General features: G+C 35.4%; 1 protein-coding gene across 28 annotated transcripts in view; it reads left to right on the forward strand.

Moving 5' to 3' along the window:
- The window catches only part of RBFOX1 (RNA binding fox-1 homolog 1), a 2,692,248-nt gene that overhangs the window by 2,032,265 nt on the left and 635,133 nt on the right, over positions 1–24,850 (forward strand). For all 28 annotated transcript variants that reach the window (XM_074280462.1, XM_074280471.1, XM_074280466.1 and 25 more), the window contains one exon: positions 11,308–11,349. In XM_074280462.1, coding sequence (XP_074136563.1) covers positions 11,308–11,349 — 42 coding nt within the window. The remainder of the gene's footprint in view (positions 1–11,307; positions 11,350–24,850) is intronic.

Consider the following 24,850-nt stretch of genomic DNA (forward strand, 5'->3'; position numbering starts at 1 on the left):
CCAGTTATTTTGGCTTTTGTCTTGTCATTGCATTCTAATGACTCTGCAGGAGAGAGAGAGAGAGACTGATGACTTTGCACAGTCTCACGTAAATCCAATTCACAGGCAAGTCAAGATATTACCCTCATGATGTCATTGGTCTTGTTCAAGAATGAAGGATGAAGAGCAACAAACAGTACATTGTATTGTGTTTTAGGAAAGGGATAGGAACTGGATCATATGTATATGGTTTGTCCCATGATTCTCCCCCTGTATGTGAGGATTTAGCCCTTAGGAAAATTTGAGTACCCCCCTCTGGTACTTAGTACTTGTTCTCTGACAACCAGGATAATGATTGTCCCAAGAGGCTAGTTTAAAAAGAATTCCAATCCCTTTCTGACCTTCAGGCCATCATTATGAGTGTTGTTAGAATCTACTTGGAGTGAACTATAAGAGGGGCAATTATAACCCTTGATTATGAAGGAAAGTAACAGTGATTGCTACTGCAGCTGAAACAAATAGAAATCATCGTGTTAATAACTGCAATTGTTTTCTTCCTCCTTTCTATGCCTCGGTTCACAAAATACCTTATTAAATCTGGAGAATAAAAATGTGCCTGGGGTAATGGTTTATTATTAGAATAAATAAGAAGGAATGTTTTCCCACCTTGCAAAGTTCTTTGATCCAAAGACATTTTGTGGCTTCCTTGAAAGATGCTTCTAAGTGCCAGGACCTCAGCCTTTTGAGGTCAGGAGCTCCCCGGAATGGTTGCCTTTATCTTTAGGGTCAACTTCCAGTCTGAAATTAAAAACTCTAAAGAAAAAAGGCTTCCCAGTAAACTGGTACAGGATATTTTCAAGAGGAAACTGAGTGAAGCCTTGTCACTGCTACATTTGGTTGTCAACTCAGAGTCCTCATCTGTTAGGAATTTCATCTGTATATCTGGTATGATTTGCAGGCTTGACTCAGACTGGTATTCTATTGATTTAAATTAAAATATGATTTATATAAGTTATTCTATAGTTTACAAATAAAAGTTTGCTTAACTATAACTTAGAAAGGATGTTAGAGTGATATTAAAAAGAGATGGTCACTTGCCTCTAAATGGAAAGTAGTCAGGTTAGCAGGACAGGATGTGGCCGTTCAAAAGTCTTGGGATAGCTGCTAAATAAAAAAGGTCTTGATTCCAGGGAGACCTGTGGGCTTTTTTACATCCTTAGAAGACCAGTAATCTATTGTCATTTTGTCTAAAAGCTACCAGGACACTGCATCAAGAAAATCACAACTTAGCCATGGAGACAATCAATTTCCTGAGACAACCTTATCATTTTTTAGGGATAGTCAGCCAAATCTAGGTGTTAGTGGAAAGGGAAGTGTTGGTAGAAAAGGATTCTTACCTTCTTAGCTTACTGATCTCAATTGGAGAAAATTATTTTGTTCTTAATGGAATATTTAATAAATGGGTGTATGACAATATAAATGTAAAGAGCATTTTGTCCAAAGAAAATAGTCCTTTACCAGCTATTATTTAAGGTTTACTAAAGTTCCTCTGGCATACTGACCTCTGACATCACCTTTAATCATATAACCAGCCTTTGCACCTCCCCAGTGGCTTAGACTTGGGAGCAGTGATCCTTTTGCTATAAGAATCATAATCATCAAATGTTAGAATTTTTGAAAGAAAGGGGAAAAAAACAAAATGAGATCACTGAATTCTGTTCAGTGTTCACATACAACACAACAAAGGTCATTTAGTGCTAAGAAAACTAAGTATTTCAAGATTGCAGGACATGCTCAAAATGTATCTCTAAGGACCCTAAGCCATAAATTAAATATGTTATGGCTTTTAGCCCTTGGGTTTATCTGTACAGGTTTACATATAGCAAATCCATTATTTATATTTTCCACTAAGTGCTTAGCATTGCCAAGTTCTTCCCCTTTCAGCCTCCCCCTTAAGCTGGCACATTTACAAAATGAGTCCAAATTTTAACAGCAGATCCAATCCTATCTGAGGTTAAAATGGAAATGTCAGCAGAGAGCTGTGCAAATTTCCCCAGCTGTTCTAGAAAGTATGTCCTCTTAATTTATACAGCATGAACAAGAATTGAGTTAATTAATCATACCTGAGGTTGACTCACTGTTGTGAATCCTTATTTTTATTTTTCAATTATTTCTCATTCTGTTCTTTGAACATTAACTACTTAATACTTCGTGATGAAATCAGTATTTGCCACTATGGTTTAACTACCATATGTTGGTTTAGAATGAGTTTGATTCCAAGCCACAGACATACTGATTCCCCATTACTTTAATACTTTTAACATTAGCAATTTCATCATTTTGAGCACCCCTTCCCTAGCAATGTGGATGGCTATACCTCTACACTTTTAATCGACTGTATTGATAAGTACTTGTGGACAAGAAAATTCATCACAATTAGTAGCCTCTTCTGAGAATGAGTCTATCCATTCTTAGGTGAACCTTGATCAACAAATAGTCTTTTGCTGCACCTATATTAAAATGTTCTGTGACCATTGGCACAGAATCTAGAGTTACTGCTTTACCACATATGATATGGAATAGTAATTGTAATAATAATAATGATAGCTAATATTCATGTAGTGAGTGTTTACTATGTGTCAGGCACTTGCTTGATAATTATTAGATCATTTGATCCTCACAACAACCTGTCAGGGTTTTATAGTAAAGGAAACTAAAGCAAACAAGTAAAATAACTTGCTCAGTCACAGCTAATAAGTATCTTGGGTCAAATGAACTCAGATCTTCTGCCTCTAGGCTCTATCCAGTGCATCTTTTAGTTGCCTCTAAAATAGAGTTTTAGTGGAAATGGCAAACTTCATCATTATAATCACAACCTACATGTAGTGTCCCCAAGTTTACATGTGATTTCTTGCCCCTTTGCCTCTGTTCTGGCTATTCCCCCATACCTAAAATATATTTCCTTCTCTTGCTCCTTTCTCTGTCTCTTAGAATCCCAAACTTCAGGAAACTTCAGATTAACATTAATTTTGAACAGTAGCACATGCAATCTGCTCTACCAAACACTTTTTAAGTACCTACAGTGTAAAAGGCACAGTATAATACCTGGAGACTCAAGGATAAAATGAAAACAATTCCTCCCTTCAAGGAACTTTCCATTTGCACTAGGGGAAAAGGGAAGGGTTACATAATATAAGAATATAAGTAATGCATTTGTTTGATAATTTGAGAAGACTTTTAGAAATTGATCACAAATGAAATGAGAAGAACCTTGAGAACAATTTATACAATAACACCATAAAGACAATTTAAAAAGCTATAAGAATTATAATCAATATAATGATTATCTATGATTTGAAAAGAATGATGCTGAAACATCTACCTTAGACAGAAAGCTGATGAATTTAGAGTACAAAATGAGATGTGTATTTTTGTATCTAGCCAGGAATTGAATTAGTTTTGCTTAACTATACATATCTGTTACAAGGAATTTAGAAGTTTTTTTTTTTTTTCTTCTTTTTCCCCCTAATGGCATGGGTGATAGGAGGGAGATAAAATATGTTTGTTTTTGTTTTTTAAAAAATAGAGCAATTGGTGAGGTACAACAGATATGTTATTCTGTATATGCTCTCCAATAAAGTTATTTTATTGTTAGTTTTTCTTTGTGGTTTCATTTTGTTACAAGAGAACTCTCATGGAGACGGGATGATATGGAAATGTGATACAAAAACAAAACACACATCAATAAACTTTATATATATAAAGTCTATTAATGTGGTTATATAGTTATATATAATGATTTTTTGCATATATATATATATATACATATATATATATATATATATGTATATATATATATATATATATATATATATATATATATATATATATATATAGAGAGAGAGAGAGAGAGAGAGAGAGAGAGAGAGAGAGAGAGAGATATGTATAGGCAAGGAGAGAATACTATTAAAAAGGAATCAGGAAAAGTTTCACTCAGGAAATGTAATAGGAGCTAAATCTTGAAAGAAAACTCCACATTCTGTGAAACAGAGGTCAAAAAGAAATGACTTTGAACTATAGGGGGAGATAGTCTGTAATAAAAAGAAAGCAGAAAATAAAGAATTTAGATGCTGAAACCCATCAAACAGGCCAGTTTGCTTGGCATATAAATTTGATAGAGTATGGCTCTTGAAGGCAAGAATTGTTTTACTTTTGTCCTCCTATCTCCAGCTTCTGTCATACTCCTGGAATGTTCCTGATTGAATAAATGCTTCCTGATTGACTGGATATAAAATGCATGAAGGAAGTAAGAGCCAGGCTGGAGCCAGATTGGATAGGCTTATTACTAAAGAGTTTGTATTTTATCCTAGAGGCAAGATAGAGTCACTGGAGCATCTTGAATAGGGGAGTATTATAGTCAGGCTTTAGAAATATTATTTCAGTAACTAAAGGAAGAGATAGGAAACCATGAGTTGAATTGAGTAAGCTAATTCAGTAATCAGGATGTGAAGTACAGCAGGACTTCTTAAAGTTTTTGCACTGATGAGAAATTTTTATATATGACTGACTCCAAGTATAGAGATCTATAAAATAGATATATAAATTAAACATTTACTGATAATAAATCATAATTTCATGACCCCCTCATTCAGTTGCGAGGCCCCGTATGCACATATACAAAGCTGGGAACTAGAGGGTCAAGTATATAAGTAGAGAGGAGGATACTGGTGTGAGCAATGTAATATTTTTCCTCATCCTCTTGGGGACATTTCTGTATTAAACATATGGTCTTACTTTTTCTTTTTCAACAGAAGCTATGGGCCATAGAAGAATGAACCAAATTAATGTCTCTGTCTCTCTCTTTGTCTGTCTCTGTCTGTTTCTGTGTGTGTGTGTATGTGTGTGTGTGTGTGTGTGTGTGTGTGTGTGTGTGTGGTTGTGTATCTGTCTGTCCCTGTGTATCTCTCTCTGTCTCTCCCTTTAAAAACATCTAGGAGAAAAGCTACTTATCTATACTATGATCACAAAATCAAAATTAGTCTATTTTGAAAAGGAATGGTGTCTCTATCCTTTGTAAATATGTGTACCTCTGGAACTTTTTTAAAGAGATGGAGATAGGGGAAAACTTGAACTAGATACTCTGTCCAGTAGATTGTCATTTGGTGAATTTAGTTTTGTGATCATCTAATCTTATGAAAAATATCATGTGTGTGTGGAGGGATGGATGAGTTTGTAGTTATTCACAGGAAAAAAGTCAACAAGGGCTTGTTGAACCATTGATCATCAGATCTAAACTCACAGTAAATCTGAGGGCAAGATTTGTCCTTTTCCCTGGAAATGCAGATGATCTGAGAGCTCACTATATCATCAAAGTTCTCAAAACAAAATGCAGTACTGATATTTGGCATGATTGTATTCAGTTTCCTTGATGTTAGTGACATTTAACTCTCTAAAATTAAAGAATTGAAAAAAACCTCAAGATTAAGATAAAGAATTTATGTAAGACAAAATAATTCATATAATGTATTTGAAGAAATTTATCAGGGCAAATGGTGTAGTAGAATTGAATGGAAGTCTTGATCTTAATCCTTTAAAGAAATCCTTGTGTTTTCAGCCTCGTTATTTCTGAAGAATTTATAATGGGCATTAAAAAAAAGGACAGTTGAGAAATGGGCTCTGTCACTTCATCTCATCAATTATTTTGGTCTGAACTCTTTGACAGAGACAACATGACATCAAAAAGATCTGGTTTCAAATTCTACCTGCAGTGCTCATAAATGGCTTTGTGATCTGGGCAAGTAACAATCTCAAATATAAGTATATAAAAATACATAAAAAGTTCAAAAAATAAATAGACAGTACATTTTTGGCTGGAGAAAACCAGAAAAGGTCTCATGTATTAACAGTGGGATATCATAGATAAGAGTATTGATTTAATTGTTAGTGTTCTCTCCTTGCCCTGTATTTGTCTGACTGGCTGTTCCTCCATGTATGAGTGTGTATGCACATATACAAACATATATATATATATATATATATATATATATATATATATATATATATATACATAGAGAGAGAGAGAGATAATATTAAAAAATCAATGTATTATATGTAAACACATCAACACATAATAATACATAAATACATTCTACAATTCCAGGCAACCCTCTTAGTATTCTAAGCTACAGATGACTTGATGACCCCCATCTATAAAGGGAATGACCACGAAAATTCTCTACACCAAATAAATAAGAGATCAAGATTTATGTTTCCTTGATTTTAATTATGGATTGAGATTCTCATAATTCCTTTTATCCAAAGAAGTCACTATTATTGCCATAAGAGATGGAATTTCCAAATCTACAACCTCAATAATCTTAAAGTAGGGCAGAAGAGAAGAGAGCCAAATCAGATAATTCAGAGAGTAGAAAGAGCTACTATAAGAGGAAATCAGATTTAGAGGAAGAACAGAGAATTGTGAGTCAATGAAGGATCCAGCAGTCTTATGGGCTAGACGAGGATGGGAGGTGAGGAAGAAAAACGCTCTCCTATTAAACATCATGTTCAACCAGCAGAGCGAAGTATATCACACTGAAGTTCATTGCTTCAATTTCTAACCTTTCCTAAGTGCTTACTTGGCAGAGCATTGCCTAGTGCAGTATTTGTGTCTCTGAGAGCAACTTAAAGGAGCAGAGACAGACATCTCTACTACATCCCCCAGCCATCCCCATCCACACATATGCTTCACTCCTACTCTTAGGCAATAAATTATATTGGTTATGTGAATTACTACCTTAAAGCTTGAGAGGGAAGGTCATTATTTTTGCTTCTAGATAAAATGAACAATATTTAGCAACATATGCCTTAAAGTACTTTTAAAGCATATTTTAATATGTTTGTTAGATTATAAATTAGAAAAGAATATTCAGGATCATCTGGTACACAACCTCCTTACTTTACAGCTGAGGAAACTGAGGACCAGAGAATTTATGTGGCTTGCCCTTGGTCATACAATCATAGTGTATCAAAGGTAAGCTTTGAATGCAAGGCTTCCTGACTCCAATACCAGCCCAGTCCTTTATCCACCCATACAAACTAATTTTTTTTTTTTTAATGTCTCAGTGTCAAAGGTAGAATTTAAGCTCAGATCTTCTTATTTCAAGCCCTGTGTTTTTTTGTTTTGGGGGGGTTTTTGTGTTTTGTTTTTTTTTCATTTCATTGTCCTGCCTTTCATTTTGTAAATTTATTTTGACAATAGATCTACTTTTGTAAAAAGAACTGCCCTCCTTGGTAGTAGAAATGAAGCTAAAGACTCCTTGTCTCCTGGGTTCCTCTTATCATAATTGATGGGAAAAACCCATTTAAGAGTTTAGTTCTGATAATAACTAACTTTCTAGTTAAGCTATCACTTACATTCTCTCCCCATTAGAAAATTTAACTCAGTCCATGGTTATTGGTAGCCCAGCTTTGGCCTCATCTTATTTAGTTCTAGTCATGACCACTACCCAAGCACTCCCAGAACATTTCCAACTATAGTAATGTAGCCCCCTCCCAAACTCTTCCTGTCAACTTTTCTTTATGTTTTCTTTGCCTATTAGAGTTTAAGCTCCTTGAGGGTAGAAACTATCTTTTGTTTATATCCCTAGGCTTATCACCATGCCTTGCACATTGTAGGCACTATATAAATGTTCCCTTGCTTTCTCTTCCCTTTCCTTCCCTTCTCTTTCCCCATTAGAATGCAATCTTCATAAAAGAAGAGATATTTCTACAGTGTTTTCATTTGTATTCCCAGGATTTAACATTGTGCCTAAAACACACTAAAAACTTAATGTTGTATCTATGAAACTCCAATGTTAATACATGAGATCTTTTTCTGATTCTCTACACACACACACACACACACACACACACACACACACACACACGCAAAAAATACTATGTATTTATTTTCTATTTTGTTATGTATTTATTTATTTTTATATACTTACATTGTTATATATTGTCTTCCCTGGTAAAGAATAGGTTCTTAAGGGTAAAACCCTTCATTTTTATCTTTAGCCTCGATGGGTGGCACAATGCCTAGCACACAGTGGGTATTTAATAACTATTGATTGCTTGAATGATTAGGGAAAGGTAAACTAGAAACAAGATAGGGTAGGCCATAATGCATGGCCTATAACCAATACTTAGTTTATGAATTAGCAATCTTTTTGAAAATCACATGTCATAATACATTGTTTGTGAAGTTGTGAAATGATCCAACCATTCTGGAGAGCAATCTGGAACTATGCCCAAATGGCTATAAAACTGTTCATGCCCTTTGACCCAGCAGTGCCCCTACTGGGTCTGTATCTCAAGGAAATTATAAAGGAAGGAAAAGGACTCTTTGTGCAAAATGTTTGTAGCAGCTCTTTTGTGTTAGCAAAAAATTAGAAAATGAGTGAATGCCCATCTATTGGGGAATGGCTGAACAAGTTGTGATATATGAAGGTAATGGATTATTATTGTTCTATAAAAAATGATCATAGAAAGGTCTGGAAAGATTTACATCAATTAATGCTGAGTGAAACAAGCAGAAGCAAGAATACATTATACACAAAACAGAAAGAATTTGCATTGATCAACTATGAAAGACTTTGTTCTTCTCAATAGTTCAGTGATCCAAGGCAATCCCAATAAACTTTGGATAGAAAATTCTATCTGCATCCAGAAAAAAAAAAAAAAAAAAAAAAAAAGGAGAATGAATATAAATAAACACATGCTATGTTTACTTCTTTTTTCTATTTTTTTTAATCTTCCTATGTTTTTTTTTTCCTTTTTGCTCTGATTTTTCTCTCCCAAAATGATTCATAAAACAATGTATATTAAAAATAAACTAATACCTCTTTGTGTTTTAAAAAATTAAAATAAATAAAAATGATATCATAATGCTGTTGCCTATTCCTCTTGTGAGTGCAGAATGTACTATGAGCATATAACTCTCATTAGTGGCAAGATTACCTAAATCTAAATTCCAGTTTGCACATATTCCCTCTCCTCCTCTTCCTCTTTCTTCTTCTCCTTCTCTCCTCTCTCTTTCTCTCTCTCTCTCTCTCTCTCTCTCTCTCTCTCTCTCTCTCTCTCTCTCTCTCTGTCTCTCTGTCTCTCTGTCTCTCTGTCTCTCTCTCTCTCTGTCTCTCTCTCTCTCTGTCTCTCTGTCTCTCTGTCTCTCTCTCTCTCTCTCTCTCTCTCTCTCTCTCTCTCTCTCTCTCTCTCTCTCTCTCTCTCTCTCTCTCTCTCTCTCTCCAGAAGCCCCTTTTACTCACTCTCTCACTCTTGTTCTCTCTTTGTCTCTGTCTTTCTCTCTCTGATTCTTTCTCTGTCTTCTCTCTCTCTCTGATTCTTTCTGTTTCTGTCTCTCTCTTTTTCTTTCTTTCTGTCTTTCTCTTTCTCTCTATCTCTAATTCTCTTTCTCTGTCTCTCTGTGTCTATTTCTCTCTGTCTCTCTGTCTTTCTCTGATTCTTTCTCCGTTTGTCTTCTTTCTCTCGCCTTTCTCTCTCTGATTCTTTCTGTCTTTCTCTTTCTCTTTTTCTTTCTCTCTCTTTCTGTCTCTGTGTCTATTTATCTCTGTGTCTCTGTCTCTGTTTTTCTGCCTCTCTGTCTCCAACCCTATCCCCCATCCCCCACAAGTAGGTTATTATTCTTATTTATTTCAATAATGGGTCACAGCTCATCTGAAAGTCATGGCACTGACAGGTAATGCCTTTTACAAAAAAAAAAAAAAAAAATCAAACTTAGCTTTACAGTTGTCAGGCTGAAAGGGACCTTAGGGATTACCAGCCTCATGTTTTATTTTGTTGTTATTTTTTCCCTATGAGGAAACTACAATTTAGAGATAACAAATGACATGTTCAGGGTCACATATATAGTATGTAAGAGAGACTATTTTAGATCACATCCTACCTTTTTTTTTTTTCCTGTACTACTTAATATCATCCTTCATGCCAGCCCTTGGCTTGTGAAATTTACGTTGCCATCTTGTTATGTAATGTGAGCTCTCGGTGAAATAAATAGATCAAACTTAATCTTGAAGTCATGTTAGCAAGAGTTATCTAGCATATGGAAAACAGCAGAATATAGATAGAAGACTAGGGGTTCTAGTCCAGTCTTTTTACTTGAACTTGCTCTACAATACTGGACAAATCACATTGTCTCTATGAAATTCAGTTTCTTCATCTGTAAATCAAGGGTTTTGAAACATATAATGCTTAAGCTTCTTTTTAGACCTAATTGATTATGACTTTCTCCTGTCATCCTGAAATCCTCTATGTATATGATTTAGGTTATTTGCTATTGGAGAAGAAGTGGTCTGTATCTTTGATTTCAACAATGTGCTTCAGAAATCCATCTGCCAAAGGAAATTGATTCATTTTATAGAATTATAAGGGAAGAGGGGTAATTGAGAGAATTAGTGACTTATACTAGTCACACTGCTAATATCTGTCAGAAATGGCATTTGAAATCAGGGCTTCCTGGATCCTTCTTTTCCCCTACATACTGCTTTTCAGGTTTTAGTCATTGCCATATAGGGTCAAAGGCAGAAGCAGAATAGTGATAATGCCCTGTGACTGCCCTTCATTTTGACATGAAGAAAGTGGTTTTCTCAATGTTTATTCCCAAGCCATTTTGATAATACAAAGCTGCTGTTGGCTATTAGACTCCAATTGACCTGACTTGAATTCTCCTTATTATCTCTACTCTCATTTTCATTTTTTACCCTTATTCGAGGAGACTTTACAATGACTAGAGGCTGCTTTGAGAGAGCATTTGGATCTGATGCTTTCACAAATGTGAATCTTTGCAAGTTGGTGGCATGTCATGCTATTTAACTTAATTTACTATTTTTTTTTTTTCCGAAAGGAAATTGAAAAGAAACCAATTGGGGAAGAAAATAGTTCTGCCCGGGTTGTGTTTGTGGGTTCCACTGTTTCAGAGGATATACCACTGGATTGTTTCCTACTGTAGGCTGTGACTGGGCTTAGGAGAAGGTTGCCTTGACCTCCTGAGCAGTAAGAAAGGATTTGATTATTATACAGAAGAATGCTTTTTTGCTCACACTTCTCAGGTTGCTTCTTGCTTGTCCTTTGCCCCCTGGGTCTCTTTCAGATTGTGAAATCATTTCAATTGTATTCCTTGGTCACCTAATGAGATTAGCCAGAGTTTATGATATTTAATTCTCTCTTTAAGATTATTCTCATTTACTTTATAAACTGACAAGAAAAGTAACTTTCTACTTTATTTTTTTAAAAAGCCAATGCAGAACTGTCTCTCTTTATTTTCCTTTGTAGGTTTCAAGGCAACAGATGAATTGTGAAAGAGACCAACTAAGGGTAGGTACATCAGCTTGAAAAGCACCCTCTTCTCTCATTTTTGTATAATAAGCCAAATGTTTTTCATGTTCACAGGAGACATGAGTTCTGAATACTGGGCTACAACTTTTGTCTTTTGGAGATGAAAATATTTATCCCATCTAATTTACTATTGATTGGTTTGGCAAAAATACTATGTCTTCCTTTGAAGTGCCATTATAGTAGATATGGATTTTTTGATTTAGATTCAGCAATAAATACTTCTCTTATGGAATTTGTTAGACATCACTGTATTCTTTTTATGTACAATATGAAGTCTAAGTAATAACAAAGGTTAGAAGAATGTCCAGCCGTTTTCTTAACGTGAACATCAGGTTGTTTGTTGAGTGGCTAAAATAGCCTTTTATTGCTATCTGTACTAGGCATTCAGCTAATATGCCAAGGACATTTTCTCAAAGGATTCAGTATTTTGAAAGCCTCTCTAGGTTAGTGGCAGTTGTGATTGTGGAGGAAGGAGATAGAGCTTTTAAACTTGGTCTTTGGTTTTGTTATTTTGAAGTCTGTTGCCCAATTCAGTTGAATGTGAAGGATTCTCCATTTCATGTGAGCAATCGGGTACCCATTTTTGGTTTGACAAATTTGTTGATTACAGACCTCAGTTATATATGATCAATAGAATGATTCCACTTAACTGTGCCATAACCTGCTGTAAGTCACATATTCATAACATTTAAGAAAAAAGAAGTTTCTTGCTCCATACAAAACCATTACACTCAACTTCTTTGTGAGAGTACCTAATATACTAAATTTAACTTACAAACATGTATTCAAGTCTTCCAATACATATTGCTTATAAGACCATGCCTAAGTAAGTGAACTTCTTGGTGACTCTGGGCAGAGCATTCACCTCTCTGCACTCATGGTGTGGTGGGAGTTTGAGAGACAGGGATAAGACTTCTAATTGGGAATTCCCTATACCTATGAAATCTATTTCTCAAGATGCTTTCTACCACTCTGAAATGATATGTTATCCCTTGACTCTTATTTTTTCAGAGTACTATTCAGAGTACTCATATGATTGAGCCAAGGTAAGTTAGTTCTTTTCCCCTCTGAACAAATCATGGACTTATTTCAATTACATTATCACTCTTAATGCCAGGCTTTATTAATAAGTGATAAAAAACCAAAACAACCATCCCAAATTGAAGTCACTGCATTAATACTAGGAATTAAGACCAAGTCCTTCCTCATGCACCTCCTTTCCATTAACCTCTCACATCTACCCACTGCTAAGTAGTTGTGTGTGTTTATATCAGTTGTGACTAGAGTATGAAAGAGCCTTCAAAACGCTTTAAGCTTTTCCAGGACTCCCTTATTGCTTCTCCCTGCTGTCTGAACCACTGGTCCTTCCTGGTAAATAATGCATTGCAGCTTCAGATTTTTGTTCCTGTTCGGATAGAGAATGCTGGTCAGAACTGGGTCAGAGCTAGATAAGAAGTTATCTATGCTTTTGTTTTAATGAGTCACTGATAATTCCATATAATTAAGATACTTTGAAATGTGTGGTCCAAATGAATACTAGCTCATCAGATGTAACATAAAGTGAGTTAGCAATGTAAATTAATTCTGCTGTCTTGAAGAAGCTGCCAGTCCTTGTTGTAGAAGCTGGAAATTTGTTCTTTCCAAAAGACTGTGGCTTCATTTTCCAGTACTTTCATCTGTATCTTTGACTCTATTGTAGTTATCTGCATCATACCAAATTAATTGATTATTAATTCAGTTATGCAGTCAGTCAACTCAACCTACATTTATTAAGCATTTAAATGTATAACATTTTGCTAAACTGGTGAAGATACAAAGATAAAACCAAAATTATTCCTGACCTCAAAGAGCTTGTATTTTACTAGAGATTTCAATGAGACAGATAGATCTGAACAGATATTTGGCAGAATAGAATAATTAATTTAATGAAAATCATTGTGCCAGTCAATCTATATACTTGGCTCAAAGGCTGATAGGTTTTTTATTCAAAATAAGATGTCTTAACTTTGAGATACAAAGCAGAAATATTGTATCTAAAAACAAAGAGAAATATGATCCATATAAATGCCATTGTAAAACAATGCCTTTTCTCATTAGGAATTTTTCTGATATCACTTATTTTGCCAATTTTCTGATGGAAATCTTGATCTCAAATCAACACTTTTTCTTATTTCTGCTTTAGAGAAGAATGAAGTGATTTGATTAGCAAAGATATTTAAGAATGTTTGCCTGCCACCAATTCTTATATATATATACATATATATATATGTGTGTGTGTGTGTGTGTGTATGTGTGTGTGTACATATAGATACATATACATAAACACATATTAAATATAGCAGTCAAAATACATTCTCAGAATTGCTATACAGGATGACTGAAGTATGGCAGTGTTGTCCGATTTAGAAACAAGAAATTAATAAGAATAGTATTATAATGTATCCCTTTTACCTTATCCACCTATAAAGAGGAACCTGGAGAAATAGACTATAAGATTCTAGTTTCTCTGTATTCCCTTTGCTTCCTTCTTTGTTAACCCTAAAATATTGTAAAAGGAAACTTCTTGGTCCTTGATTTTATAAGGAATCACAAATGATGATTCTCCCTTAAGAATTTGCCAATAGAAACAGTGATTCCTTATTGCCATGGAGAGTTGTGTGTGTGAAAGTATACATGTTTGGGGGAGGGAAGAGGATTTGCAGAAGAGGGGCAGTCAGCTGTTAGAAGCATTGGTGTGAAAGGAAGACACTTCACAACTCTATTTTCAAAGGAGTAGGCCTGATTTTGCTGGGGAGAAGGGAGTCAAAAGCTCATTGTGAAAGCTGCATATTAATTCTTGGCCCCAAGAGTTAAATAGTTTTGCCTGCCAAATGGTATTGAAGACAGTGAGCTAATTTGTGCCAAAGTGGTCTGGTAGAATTAATAATGCACTCCCTAAGGCAGACCACTTACAGGGTGTCTCAGAATTGATATTTTGCAACCCAGATTTTTGAAATAAATATAATTGTCCAATATCTGCATGGTTCTTCTACCCTTCTACTTCTTTGCTTCGGTTGGAAATAGAGTAAAATTAAATCCCGCACACATACGTACTCTTTTTTTGTTGTTGCATTGCTCAGCTTCACATATGGGGAAGTTTCTGCTATTCTTTTGAGACAATGAGTGTGTTTTGTCCTGTGTTCTGGGTGGCTCATTTGGTTAGAGCACCCTGCTAATGAGGCCAAGTTGGTGGGTTTACTCCCCCTGGGGCTAATTAGAGAACCTGTTTCATGGTTATGAATTGTATCCCCAACCCTGACAAGCCATCTGGAAAATGAAAGCCATGGGTGCTAAAGGGGAGCAGCAGGTCAGGGACTGTGGATGGGACACTGTACATCCATCCGTTCTACTGGAAAATACAAACAAGAAAATAGCCAGCAACAACAATAAGGCAAAACATGGGTTAAGATGATGAGACAGAAATAGGTTCAAAAGCCAGCTCAGATGGTTAATGGCTGGGTACTATTCTGCTCAGGGAACAGCCCTAGAAAAGAGGCTAAGTTTTGCACAGCCCCAACCCGAGAACGATCTGGTGAAGCGTATCTACAGTATCAATATTTAATTTGCCAGTTAGAAGCTAGTTTCTCATTTCTGCTAGATAGAAGAGTAATGTGAGTTACAAAATGCAAATTGCTAATGATAATATTCACTTACATAATGCCTTTCATCCAGGCATCAGATAATTAAGCCTTCCAACAGCCTTGAGAGGGAGATAAGAGAATGGAAGGCACTGGTTCCCTCTTTATTAAAATTCAGACCTGCCTTAGGGGAGTCACCACCCTTACTAGTTTAGGACCGCCTGCCTAGGCGATCCAGCAGTTTAGGAAAGAACCACAACTTTTTGAAATTATGCTGAAGTATTGTTGTTGGGTTTGAGGTTGGGGGTCTGTTTTTTTGTTTTGTTTTTAGTGTTTTACTGTTTAACATTAGGGATTCAGGTGCTTCCCAGTTTATTGAAGACCTTCCTCATGTAAGTAGCAATGGTGCATACAACCTGTTCATCAGTCATTACTTGTTCTCACCACATGACCAGCCTTTTTCATTTTCTATCCCAACTTTGTCCTGATAATATTCTTTCCCTGACTTCTCGTGCATTTAAAGATATTGCAGCTTGTTTACACATATCATTCATATTGCCATTGTAGTCTGCAAAAATCAATTTAGCCCATTGGTTGATGGGTTAGTTGGTTGATTCACTGGCTGTTTTTAATTCTCAAAAAGGACCAAAAATAACATCATCATGTTAGTGTCAAGCTTACAGTGTATCCCACTGTGGCTGATCAGCCCAATATGAGCTTGGAATTTTCTATCACAGGTTGGGTATAAATAGTTCATATGAATATTTGGGGTGGATTCTCTAAATTTACACATTATTCATTTCTTTTCAGGTACTTCAATTCTGCTTTGCTCATAGAGCTCAGCACCTTTTTTGATGAGGGCATGCCATGCTGGGTGATATTGTGCCAATGTCTCCCATGTCATGAAATCAAGAGACCCTAAGAGTGTCCTTATATCACTTCTTCTGACTATCATGTGATTGCTTGCCTTGTGCAAATTCTCTGCAAAATAGTCTTTTAGACAAGAATATGTTTGGATTCAATTTAACCCATGGTGTCTCTCTCAAGTACAGTATTAGACCTAAGTGGTATTATCCAAGTAGTACCCACACTGATACATGAAGGGACATAGGTCCCACTGAGTATCCCCAAGCTCTGGCTATAAGTGCCTCTGTCCCACTCAGCTCCTCATACATCTACCCAAATATTCCTTATAAGATTGAAGTATGAAAACTAGAATTTTGGAGCAGCAGTAGGTAACATTGTGTTCCTGAACTGCTGCCTCCATTATTCTTTACCTTGATGAATCATCACTTGGGAAGAACAAGTTTTACTTTTGCCAGTCTGCTAAGTTTATTTTCACTACTGCCTAGCTATCATTAGTTTTTATTAAGACATTTAGCAATAGCATCATAATTAAAACCATTACTGATTTACCTCACATGGATTGAGAGACTATCTAGACAGTCACATTGGTGGAGAGATAGAAAAAAGAAAACTGCTTCCTCTCCTTAAATATGTATGTATGTCAGAGCTTTGTTAGTAATAACATTTCTAAATGCAGTCCTGAAAACCCACCAAATTTCTATGGGGAAATCCATCCAAAGTTCTAACTTGGAACTCCAGAAATATAATCCCTCTGACCTCTATAGTAAAAAGTAGTGGAAGAAAGGACTTCTTTCTCATCTCACTTTTTACTCTTACCTTTGGTGATCTCATCAATTCCTATGATTTCAATTGCTTTTCTGCATAGGATTCCTATATTTGTGTTTGCAACCTTACTCTGTCTCCTTATATAATCATATATATTCATATACCTATGAGGTATCTCCACTTGGATATCCCATGAGCATCTCAAACTCAGCATTGCTGAAACAGAACCAATTATGCTTGGTTCAGAACAGAATCCATTCAATCTTCTATAATTCTTCATTTCTGTTGATAACATCACCAATTGTGGAGTCATCATTGACATTACTCTTTCCCTTAGCCCCTTATCCAATTAATTTCAAAGTCATGTTAAATCCTACTTCTACCACATCCCATTCACCCACCCCTTTTTTTAAAAAATCACATATCTTCTATCCTACTCTAGCTCCTCAGTGCCTTTTGCCTAAACTATGGCAATAGCCTCCAACTTCTTCATTGGTTTTCTTGTTCAAATTTTCTCCCTTCTCTAATCTATTAGATTTCTCCATATAACTAATACATTGATACTCCTAAAACACAGTTGGGATCATGTCAATTTTCCCACCTTCCTCAATCTAAAAAAAAATCTTTAGAGGTTCATTATTACCTTTAAGATAAAATACAAAATATTCATCCTGGCATTTATAATACTTTATGTTCCAACTCTCCCTAGCTTCCAAGTCCTATTTCTTATTACTTCCCTGAACATATACTTCATTCCTGTCAAAACTGGCTATTAGTTGTTCCTTATATAGATAATTTCATTTATTGCCTTTGTGTCTTAGTGTAAGTACCCACCCCTCATGTCCAAATCTGAAATATACTTCCTTCTTACATTTACTTTGTTTCATATTCCTTGATGTCTTCAGAGCACTGTCCAGGTGCCACCTCCTATGGGCAGCTTTTATTCTGACTCGCACTTCCCCAATGCCCCAATATTTGTCTGTGTCTCTGAATCTGTCTCTGTCTCCATCTCTGTATGTCTTTCTGTCTCTGTCTTTGTCTGTCTCTCTCTGTTCTCTGTCTGTCTCTCTTTCTCTGTCTCTGTCTCTGTATGTGTCTGTATGTGTGTCTCCCTCTCTCTCCTTTTATGTAGGTTTACTTATGTATATATTATATCCTCCTAGTAGAATATAAGGTTTTTGAGGGCAAGGATTATTTCTATTCCCAATTCTTGTCAAATAGTAGGTCTTTAATAAGCATATGTGTCACTGAATTGAATTTTCTAAAACCAATCTGAAGATAATTGTTCTTATAGCCATGGGATAACCTAGCAAGTTAAACACCCGATGGGGAAGAAAAGGGATAAGTGGAAGGATGAGGACTCAATATGAAGGGAGTTTCAGGAATCAGTCCTTTTGAAAATATAAACTCCTAAGAAATTGTAGAATCTAAGATTTAGAGCTAAAAGGTACATTAGGTTCATGGAATCTAAAACCCACATTTTATACATGAAAATTCTAAGATTTAGAGCAGTTAATTTTCCTGCTCTAGGTCACATAGGGTTATTATCACAAATAGCAGAACTGAGACTTGCAATAATATATTTTCCAAGATTCCCATAAAATTATTAGATGATACAGTCATTGATCTAGAATTGGAAGAAATCCCAGGGACTATCAAGTCCAAGATTCTTCACTTTTTTGTTTTATGAATCCTTGTTGAAATCTAAGGAAGCTGGGGCAGTTAAGTTATGCAATGGATACAATACTGGCCCTGGAGTCAGAGGCATGTGAGTTCAAATCTGGCCTCAGATATTTACTAACTGTGAAACCCTGGACAAGTAATTTTACCCTGATTTCCTCTGAAAGAAAGAAACAAATGAAGGAAGGGAGGAAAGGAGGAAAGAAAGAGAGAAAGAGAAAGAAAGAAAGCAGGAAGCTCAGGAACTGTCTCAGAATAAAAGCAATTTTCCCATTGCATCACCATTACTTAACCAAAGGAGCCCATGGTGCACAAAATGTTTAATCTTGAGCTAGACCAAGGGCACATATACTATATTGCCTGTTAGAATATTTATTGATGAATAAAATCCTCAGGTCATTACTATGCAGAATTCTATTGCCTGACTAGGGATTTAAGTTCTTTCACTAAAAAAAGTAGAATGATTTAAAAAGTGAGAAAAATTATATAATTCTTCACCTTATTTTATGATGGGTCCTGTACCACTGACACCCCATTAATGCATCCTTAATATTACTAAATCTTTTAGTTTCTTCTTGGGAACCCATAATGGTTCATGCTTTTAGATGTCTTGGCCTAAATATTAACTCTCAATTTTCTTTTTAAAAAAGCCAGCCCTTTATCCTAGTCCTCTTCCCTTTTCCAGGGCAAATCAGCCTCTTAACTTATTTTTATCACTGAATCAAGCAGCTTCGAGTGAAACAGCTAATAACGCTGGCATTTCAATTTGTCAGAGATGTTTCTCATTTCTGTGACTGATGTCTCAGTGAGGACTCATCTCCCCGCTCTACTCTTCTAAGAGACACAAATGTCATTCCAAAAAAATATTTGAAAGGGGGGAATGAAGGGAACAAATGAACAGCCAGTCCTGTGGTTCCTAATCTTAGGGAGGCCTTCAGTAGGAGTGAGTGATGAAAAGGAAACCATTTCCTGATAATTTGAACAAACTGTTTTCCCTCCTAACAAAAATAAGGAAAAAAGGAAGGAAGGAAGAAAAGAAGGAAGGAAGGAAGGAAGGAAGGAAAGAAGGAAAGAAGGAAGGAAGGAAGGAAGGAAGGAAGGAAGGAAGGAAGGAAGGAAGGAAGGAAGGAAGGAAGGAAGGAAGGAAGGAAGGAAGGAAGGAAGGAAGGTAAAGTAGGTAGGTAGATAAGAAGATAGGTAAGTAGGTATATGAGAAGAAGAGATCAACCCAGTTATGACATTAACCAGGAAGGCAATCCCTCTATCACTACATATTTCCATTCAGCCTGGCCAATCAATCATTCAGTCAACAAACACTCATTAGCTGCTTATTATATCCCAGTAGCCCTGTTCTAAGTCCTGGAATTACAAAGAAAAAAAACAAAAGTCACTATCTTCAAGAAACTTAGATCCTAAGGGAAGAGACAATATAAAAATAAAGAGAACTTTACGTCTCCTAGACTGAACTTAAAAAATTTTAAGGTTCAATTTCAGGTTTTAAAAAAAGCAGAAAATTCAACTCCTTATAAATGGAACAAGCTAAAAGCATCAACATCTTAAACCTTTGTCCTTGATATCCTGAAGAGATATAAGGATTCATGGGATAATTATGAATTACCAACATGAGGGAAGGATATAGACTTGGCTCTTCTGCTCCTCCCCCATCTTCCTCCCTCTACCATACACGCACATACACCATACCCTTCTCCTAAGTTTATGCTTATATTTGTGTCCCTCTAAAGTTAACACTCTCTAGCTGGTCTTCTCAGACTCTTTATTGGTAGCAAGATTTCAGAGGGAAAACAGATGGAAAGAACAAGAAAGAACTTCTTTAAGTATTTTCATAATCTTTCCATAATCTGGAGTCTCTCTGAGGTGTCTGTTTGCTTCAAGGTGATTGTTGTCCTTCCTTTATCACAGAGATCAGGATTTCTGCATTCCAGACATATTCATGATGAAAAAAAAAAAAGGGGGAATTATTTCCATGATCTCCCTTTCTTCCAAACTACACAAAATGACTCATCTTTAGCCATTCAATTTAGCACTTTGTTGTTGTTCAGTCATTTATCAATTGTGGCTGACTCTTCATGATCCTATTGGGGATTTTCTTGGCAAAGATATTAAAGTAGTTTGTCATGTCCTTTTCCAGATTATTTGACAGATAAGGAAACTGAGGCAGAGAGGGTTAAATGATTTGCCCAGGATCCCACATCTAGTAAATGTCTGAGGTCATATTTTAATTCAGGAAAATGAGATTTCCTGATTTCACTCCCAGCATTTGATCCAATGTATCACCTAATTTCTGCATCTTTCAGAGAGTTTTACATAGTATTGCTTTGTCTCCTTCACTAGAAGTCCTTTATATGAGGGCAGGTATGATGTTTTTAATTCTTTCACATATCCACAGGTACAAATACAATACTGGATCTAGACTAGAGATGCAGAAGAGTCTTGATTGATAGATTGGGTGATTGGTTGGTTAATAGCTGTGATCTAAAAGAAGGCAAAAGAGAAGATTTTAGGAAATTTCATTTTCTTCCCTTTTTTTGTCCCATCAAGGTTTTAATCCTTAATACTCTCCAATATGAAAAGATGCAGTATAAAGTATATAAAAACATTCTTAAAAGAAAGTTTCAAATTTCTGGAAAAGGGTAATAAAAAAGGGTAATAACAACAAAAAACAATACTTTCAGAGAAAAGTTGTAGGAATCTTAGAATTTTTTTCATGTTTCCATCACCAATTACTTAGAATTATATACTTATTTTTTTCTGTGCACATGTGTGTGTGTGATTTCATAATATGAAATCAGCATTAGCCTGTTCATTCCCTGAAGAAAAAGTTGCTGATCTAGCTATATTGTCTCTTTTTTCCACTTTGTATTCATTTCTTCCTTCCAAGTCTGCTTCAGAAATCATCACTTTCCTTGGTTAATCACACCAGTATATTTTGTACTTGGTTCAAATGGTAGTTGCTTAATTTTTCTAAAATTGTCATGTTGATATATATATATATATATATATATATATATATATATATATATCTGTCATCCCTTGTTGAAGTGAGGGGCAGTATTTGCTTTGCCTCTTTGGTTAAACTTTTTAGATCAGGAAACCAAAAGAACAATAAAAGGAAAGCAAATCCTAAGAAGTTGTAATGACCATTTTTAGTCCAGGAGAACTTACAATAAAATGAACTTTCTTTTATTCAAGAATTGACAGTGGGTGCCAAACATTGCATATGCTATCAAATTCAATCACTTGTTCTATTTGTTTTACACATGTAAGTGGCTAACTGGAAATGATTGATATATAAAGAATTAAATTATCTAATTTTAATAAATACGTAATATGTAAACATATATGCAAATAATGTATAAACTTATATAAATTTAAGAATTGCACACTGAACAAGAAAAGATACTTTCTCATTCATTTGCAAAGGTAAGGTATGCAATGATATTGAACATTGCATGTAATATTAGAGTTTTTCAATATATTGATCAGTTTTGATGAATTTTTTTTCATCCACTTTTTAAAAAATATTTGTTTTAAGCGAATTTCTGAAATGGGGAGAAAGAGACAATTCTAGGTAAAGCAAAGCCAGATGATTTTGATTTAAAAAAAAAATCTATTAAAAAAAAAAAAGATTATAAGCTCGCCAAGGGCAAGAAGGAAGATGATCTTCGCTTCTAGTTTCTTAAATTTTTTACTAGAGCACTTAGTCCAGGCCTCTACATTCCAGGGACAATGGCTTATAATTTGAATAGGTTTTTTTCCTTTTCCAAGTTATGTATTTCTCGAAAAACAAGAAATATTTGGTTCTGCGTAGATGCCTCTAAATGGGCCTAATTACCATTCCAATTTTCCACCTCTGAGATGAGCCAGAATACCCAGAAACATTATGATTTCCACCTCATAGTGTGGATTCTGTATGTAATTATCCTGTTGAACTATTTGCAGAAAGGAATAGTGAGTAAAGTTTCTTACAGTAGTGTAGTTTAATCTTTCCAAGTAATGAGTGTGATGTTAGCTAGATAACCTCTCATTTGACAGGTTGTTTTTTGAGCAGATACTAGTCAAATCTGTGGTTACATTTTTCAGTTGTCACCAAACCACACCACGCTACACAGTACTACAACAGAGTTTTTGAAAGCAGGGTCTGTTTTTTGTTTGTTTGTTTTTGTTTGCTTGGTTTGGTTTTTGGCAGCAGTAGGGAAATTAATCTTATATCCTTACCATCTAGCATCTAGGCATGGCTTAGGTAATAAGTTAAATTATTCACAATCCTGAAATGCCCACTTTCCAAAGACAGAACACAAATCTAGTGCTTAGTTTAAGCAGGTCAGATGTTGCAGTTTCCTTTGGAAAGACTACTAGAACCATCTACTTTTTTTTTTTTTTTCCTTTTCTTCCCATTGTTAGACCCATTGTCAAATTCCCACCAATGATTTTTCTTTTATTGAGTTTACCTTACTTAAGTCTATTTCAGTTCCTCTTCCCATAATCCCCAACAATGTCCCTTTTGAAGCTCTGATGAGGTTGGTGAGAGGCAAGAGTTATATACTGTCCAGTTTCCTCTGTTATCAATGCCAGACTTAGGTTATCTCTTTTTAATTTCCTGTTTATGTGATAGGACCATAGATTTAGAGCTAGAAAAAAGTATCTTAGAGGTCATATAATCAAACCCTGGCACTTTATAGATGAGAAGTTAAGTAACTTGTGGAAGGCCATACAGGTGGTAAATAGCAGAATCAAGATTTGAACCAGCTCTTCTATCCACTGTGCTACAATAATTGAATCTGAATGCTTTGATTATTTTTATTTATGTATTTGTTCTTACATTCATTCATTCATTCATATAAAAATGGAAATTATAGTCATGAAAGAAAGACTCAAGAATTGAGCCAGCTAGGTGGAAAATTGGAAAGAACTCTAGCACAGGAGTCAATAAAACCTTATTTCAGATCCTTTCTTTATTAGTCACTATGACCTGAGCAAGTCACTAAAATTCTCTCAACACTTAGTTTCCTCAGCTTACCTATCTCAAAGTTGTTGCAAAGTTCTAATGAAATAAGATATATAAAGTGCTTTGAAAACCTTAAAACATTATAAAATTGCTCTTTATAATCATATTATTATCATTGAGAACCATTTAAATACCCTATTTATAAGATCTACTTCAGTTAACCTCAATGTATTGAGACTTAAAAAAGTAGATCTTACTTTTTTGAAGTCATTTCTTATGAGGAGTGAACTGACTCTCCAAAGTCAGTCTCCATTATACACTCCTTTGCCTGATGTCTCTTTGGGCCCTGCTCCTATTTTTCTTTCATCATACTTAAGTGATTTTTAAAAAATTTTTCTTGAGGGGTCTTTTAGATTATTAGATAGTTGGGGAACCTTGGAAGCCTGAGCTCTCTTATATTTGGCACCTGCATGGAACAGTGACTAGGAATAGTAACAGGAATCTGAAGTTGATAGAATACTCTGTTTACAACTGAGCTTACCTACTTATCTGCTGGAAAAAAGAGAAATTTTATATATTCTCTTGAGTGCATTTTAATCATAATTTCCTTTTAAGAATTCATGGAGGGCTTCTTAGATGAAGAATAAATGAAAGGATACATGCTTGCAAAAAGATCATATGTATCTGTGTGTGTACGCACACATGTCAATCTGTGGGTGCGACACACATACAGGTGTTATGTTAACAGCTATTAGAAACTAGAGCTAACAATGCACGTTTCAAGTCATTTGGTCATATTTACATCACTGTAGTAGTAATTAAAGATCCTGTAGTGTGGATTGCATAGACAGGCTAACATTTTTTTAGCCAAAGGCATATTTTTGCATCACTTGAAACAAAAGAGCCAGACATCCTCCAGAATGACTGAAGATGGTATCAAAACAGTTTTGATCAACTTGGCTTTACTCATTTGCTGCTAAATGTCTTAACATACTCTTGTCTCCGTTTCCCTGTAATAGCTTTGGAGACGAGGCTTAAATCACATAATGTCCCAAATAGCTAATCGCATGATCCCTGAAAGTCACATGTTCTGAAATCATCCTGATCTGAGGACGTGTGATTTATTTTATTTTTCCCCTTCAGCTATTCAGGTGGTGTAGGTTGTGAAATTGGAACCTAACTATACATTCCAAAACTGATTAAGGTAGACAAAACCAGAGCTGACAAGGCTGTGGCTGTGGTATTCATGGACCAGTGAACAGGAGTCAGCTCCGAATGCTGAAAAACCTTTGTGCATGCAAATTCTCCCAGAGTAGCATTTTGTCAGGTTTCCTCTGGCTACGTTCGCCATTAAGGAAAACCAACTCCTAATAACCAGTGTAGCCATTCGTGAGAAAATCTTTTCCTCAAGCATGAAAAATGCAGGTCCCATCTAGTTTAACCCATCACATGTCCTAGACATGCTGTGTTACAAGGGAGATCCTTTCTCTGTCTGCCTTGCCAGAGTGCCATCCTTTGGATCAGGTCATCAGCAATGCAAAGTGATAAATGACCTCTGAGACAACTATTTTAAGCAGTTATCCTT

Source organism: Sminthopsis crassicaudata, chromosome 1 (assembly GCF_048593235.1).
Source record: "Sminthopsis crassicaudata isolate SCR6 chromosome 1, ASM4859323v1, whole genome shotgun sequence".
Lineage (NCBI taxonomy): Eukaryota > Metazoa > Chordata > Mammalia > Dasyuromorphia > Dasyuridae > Sminthopsis > Sminthopsis crassicaudata.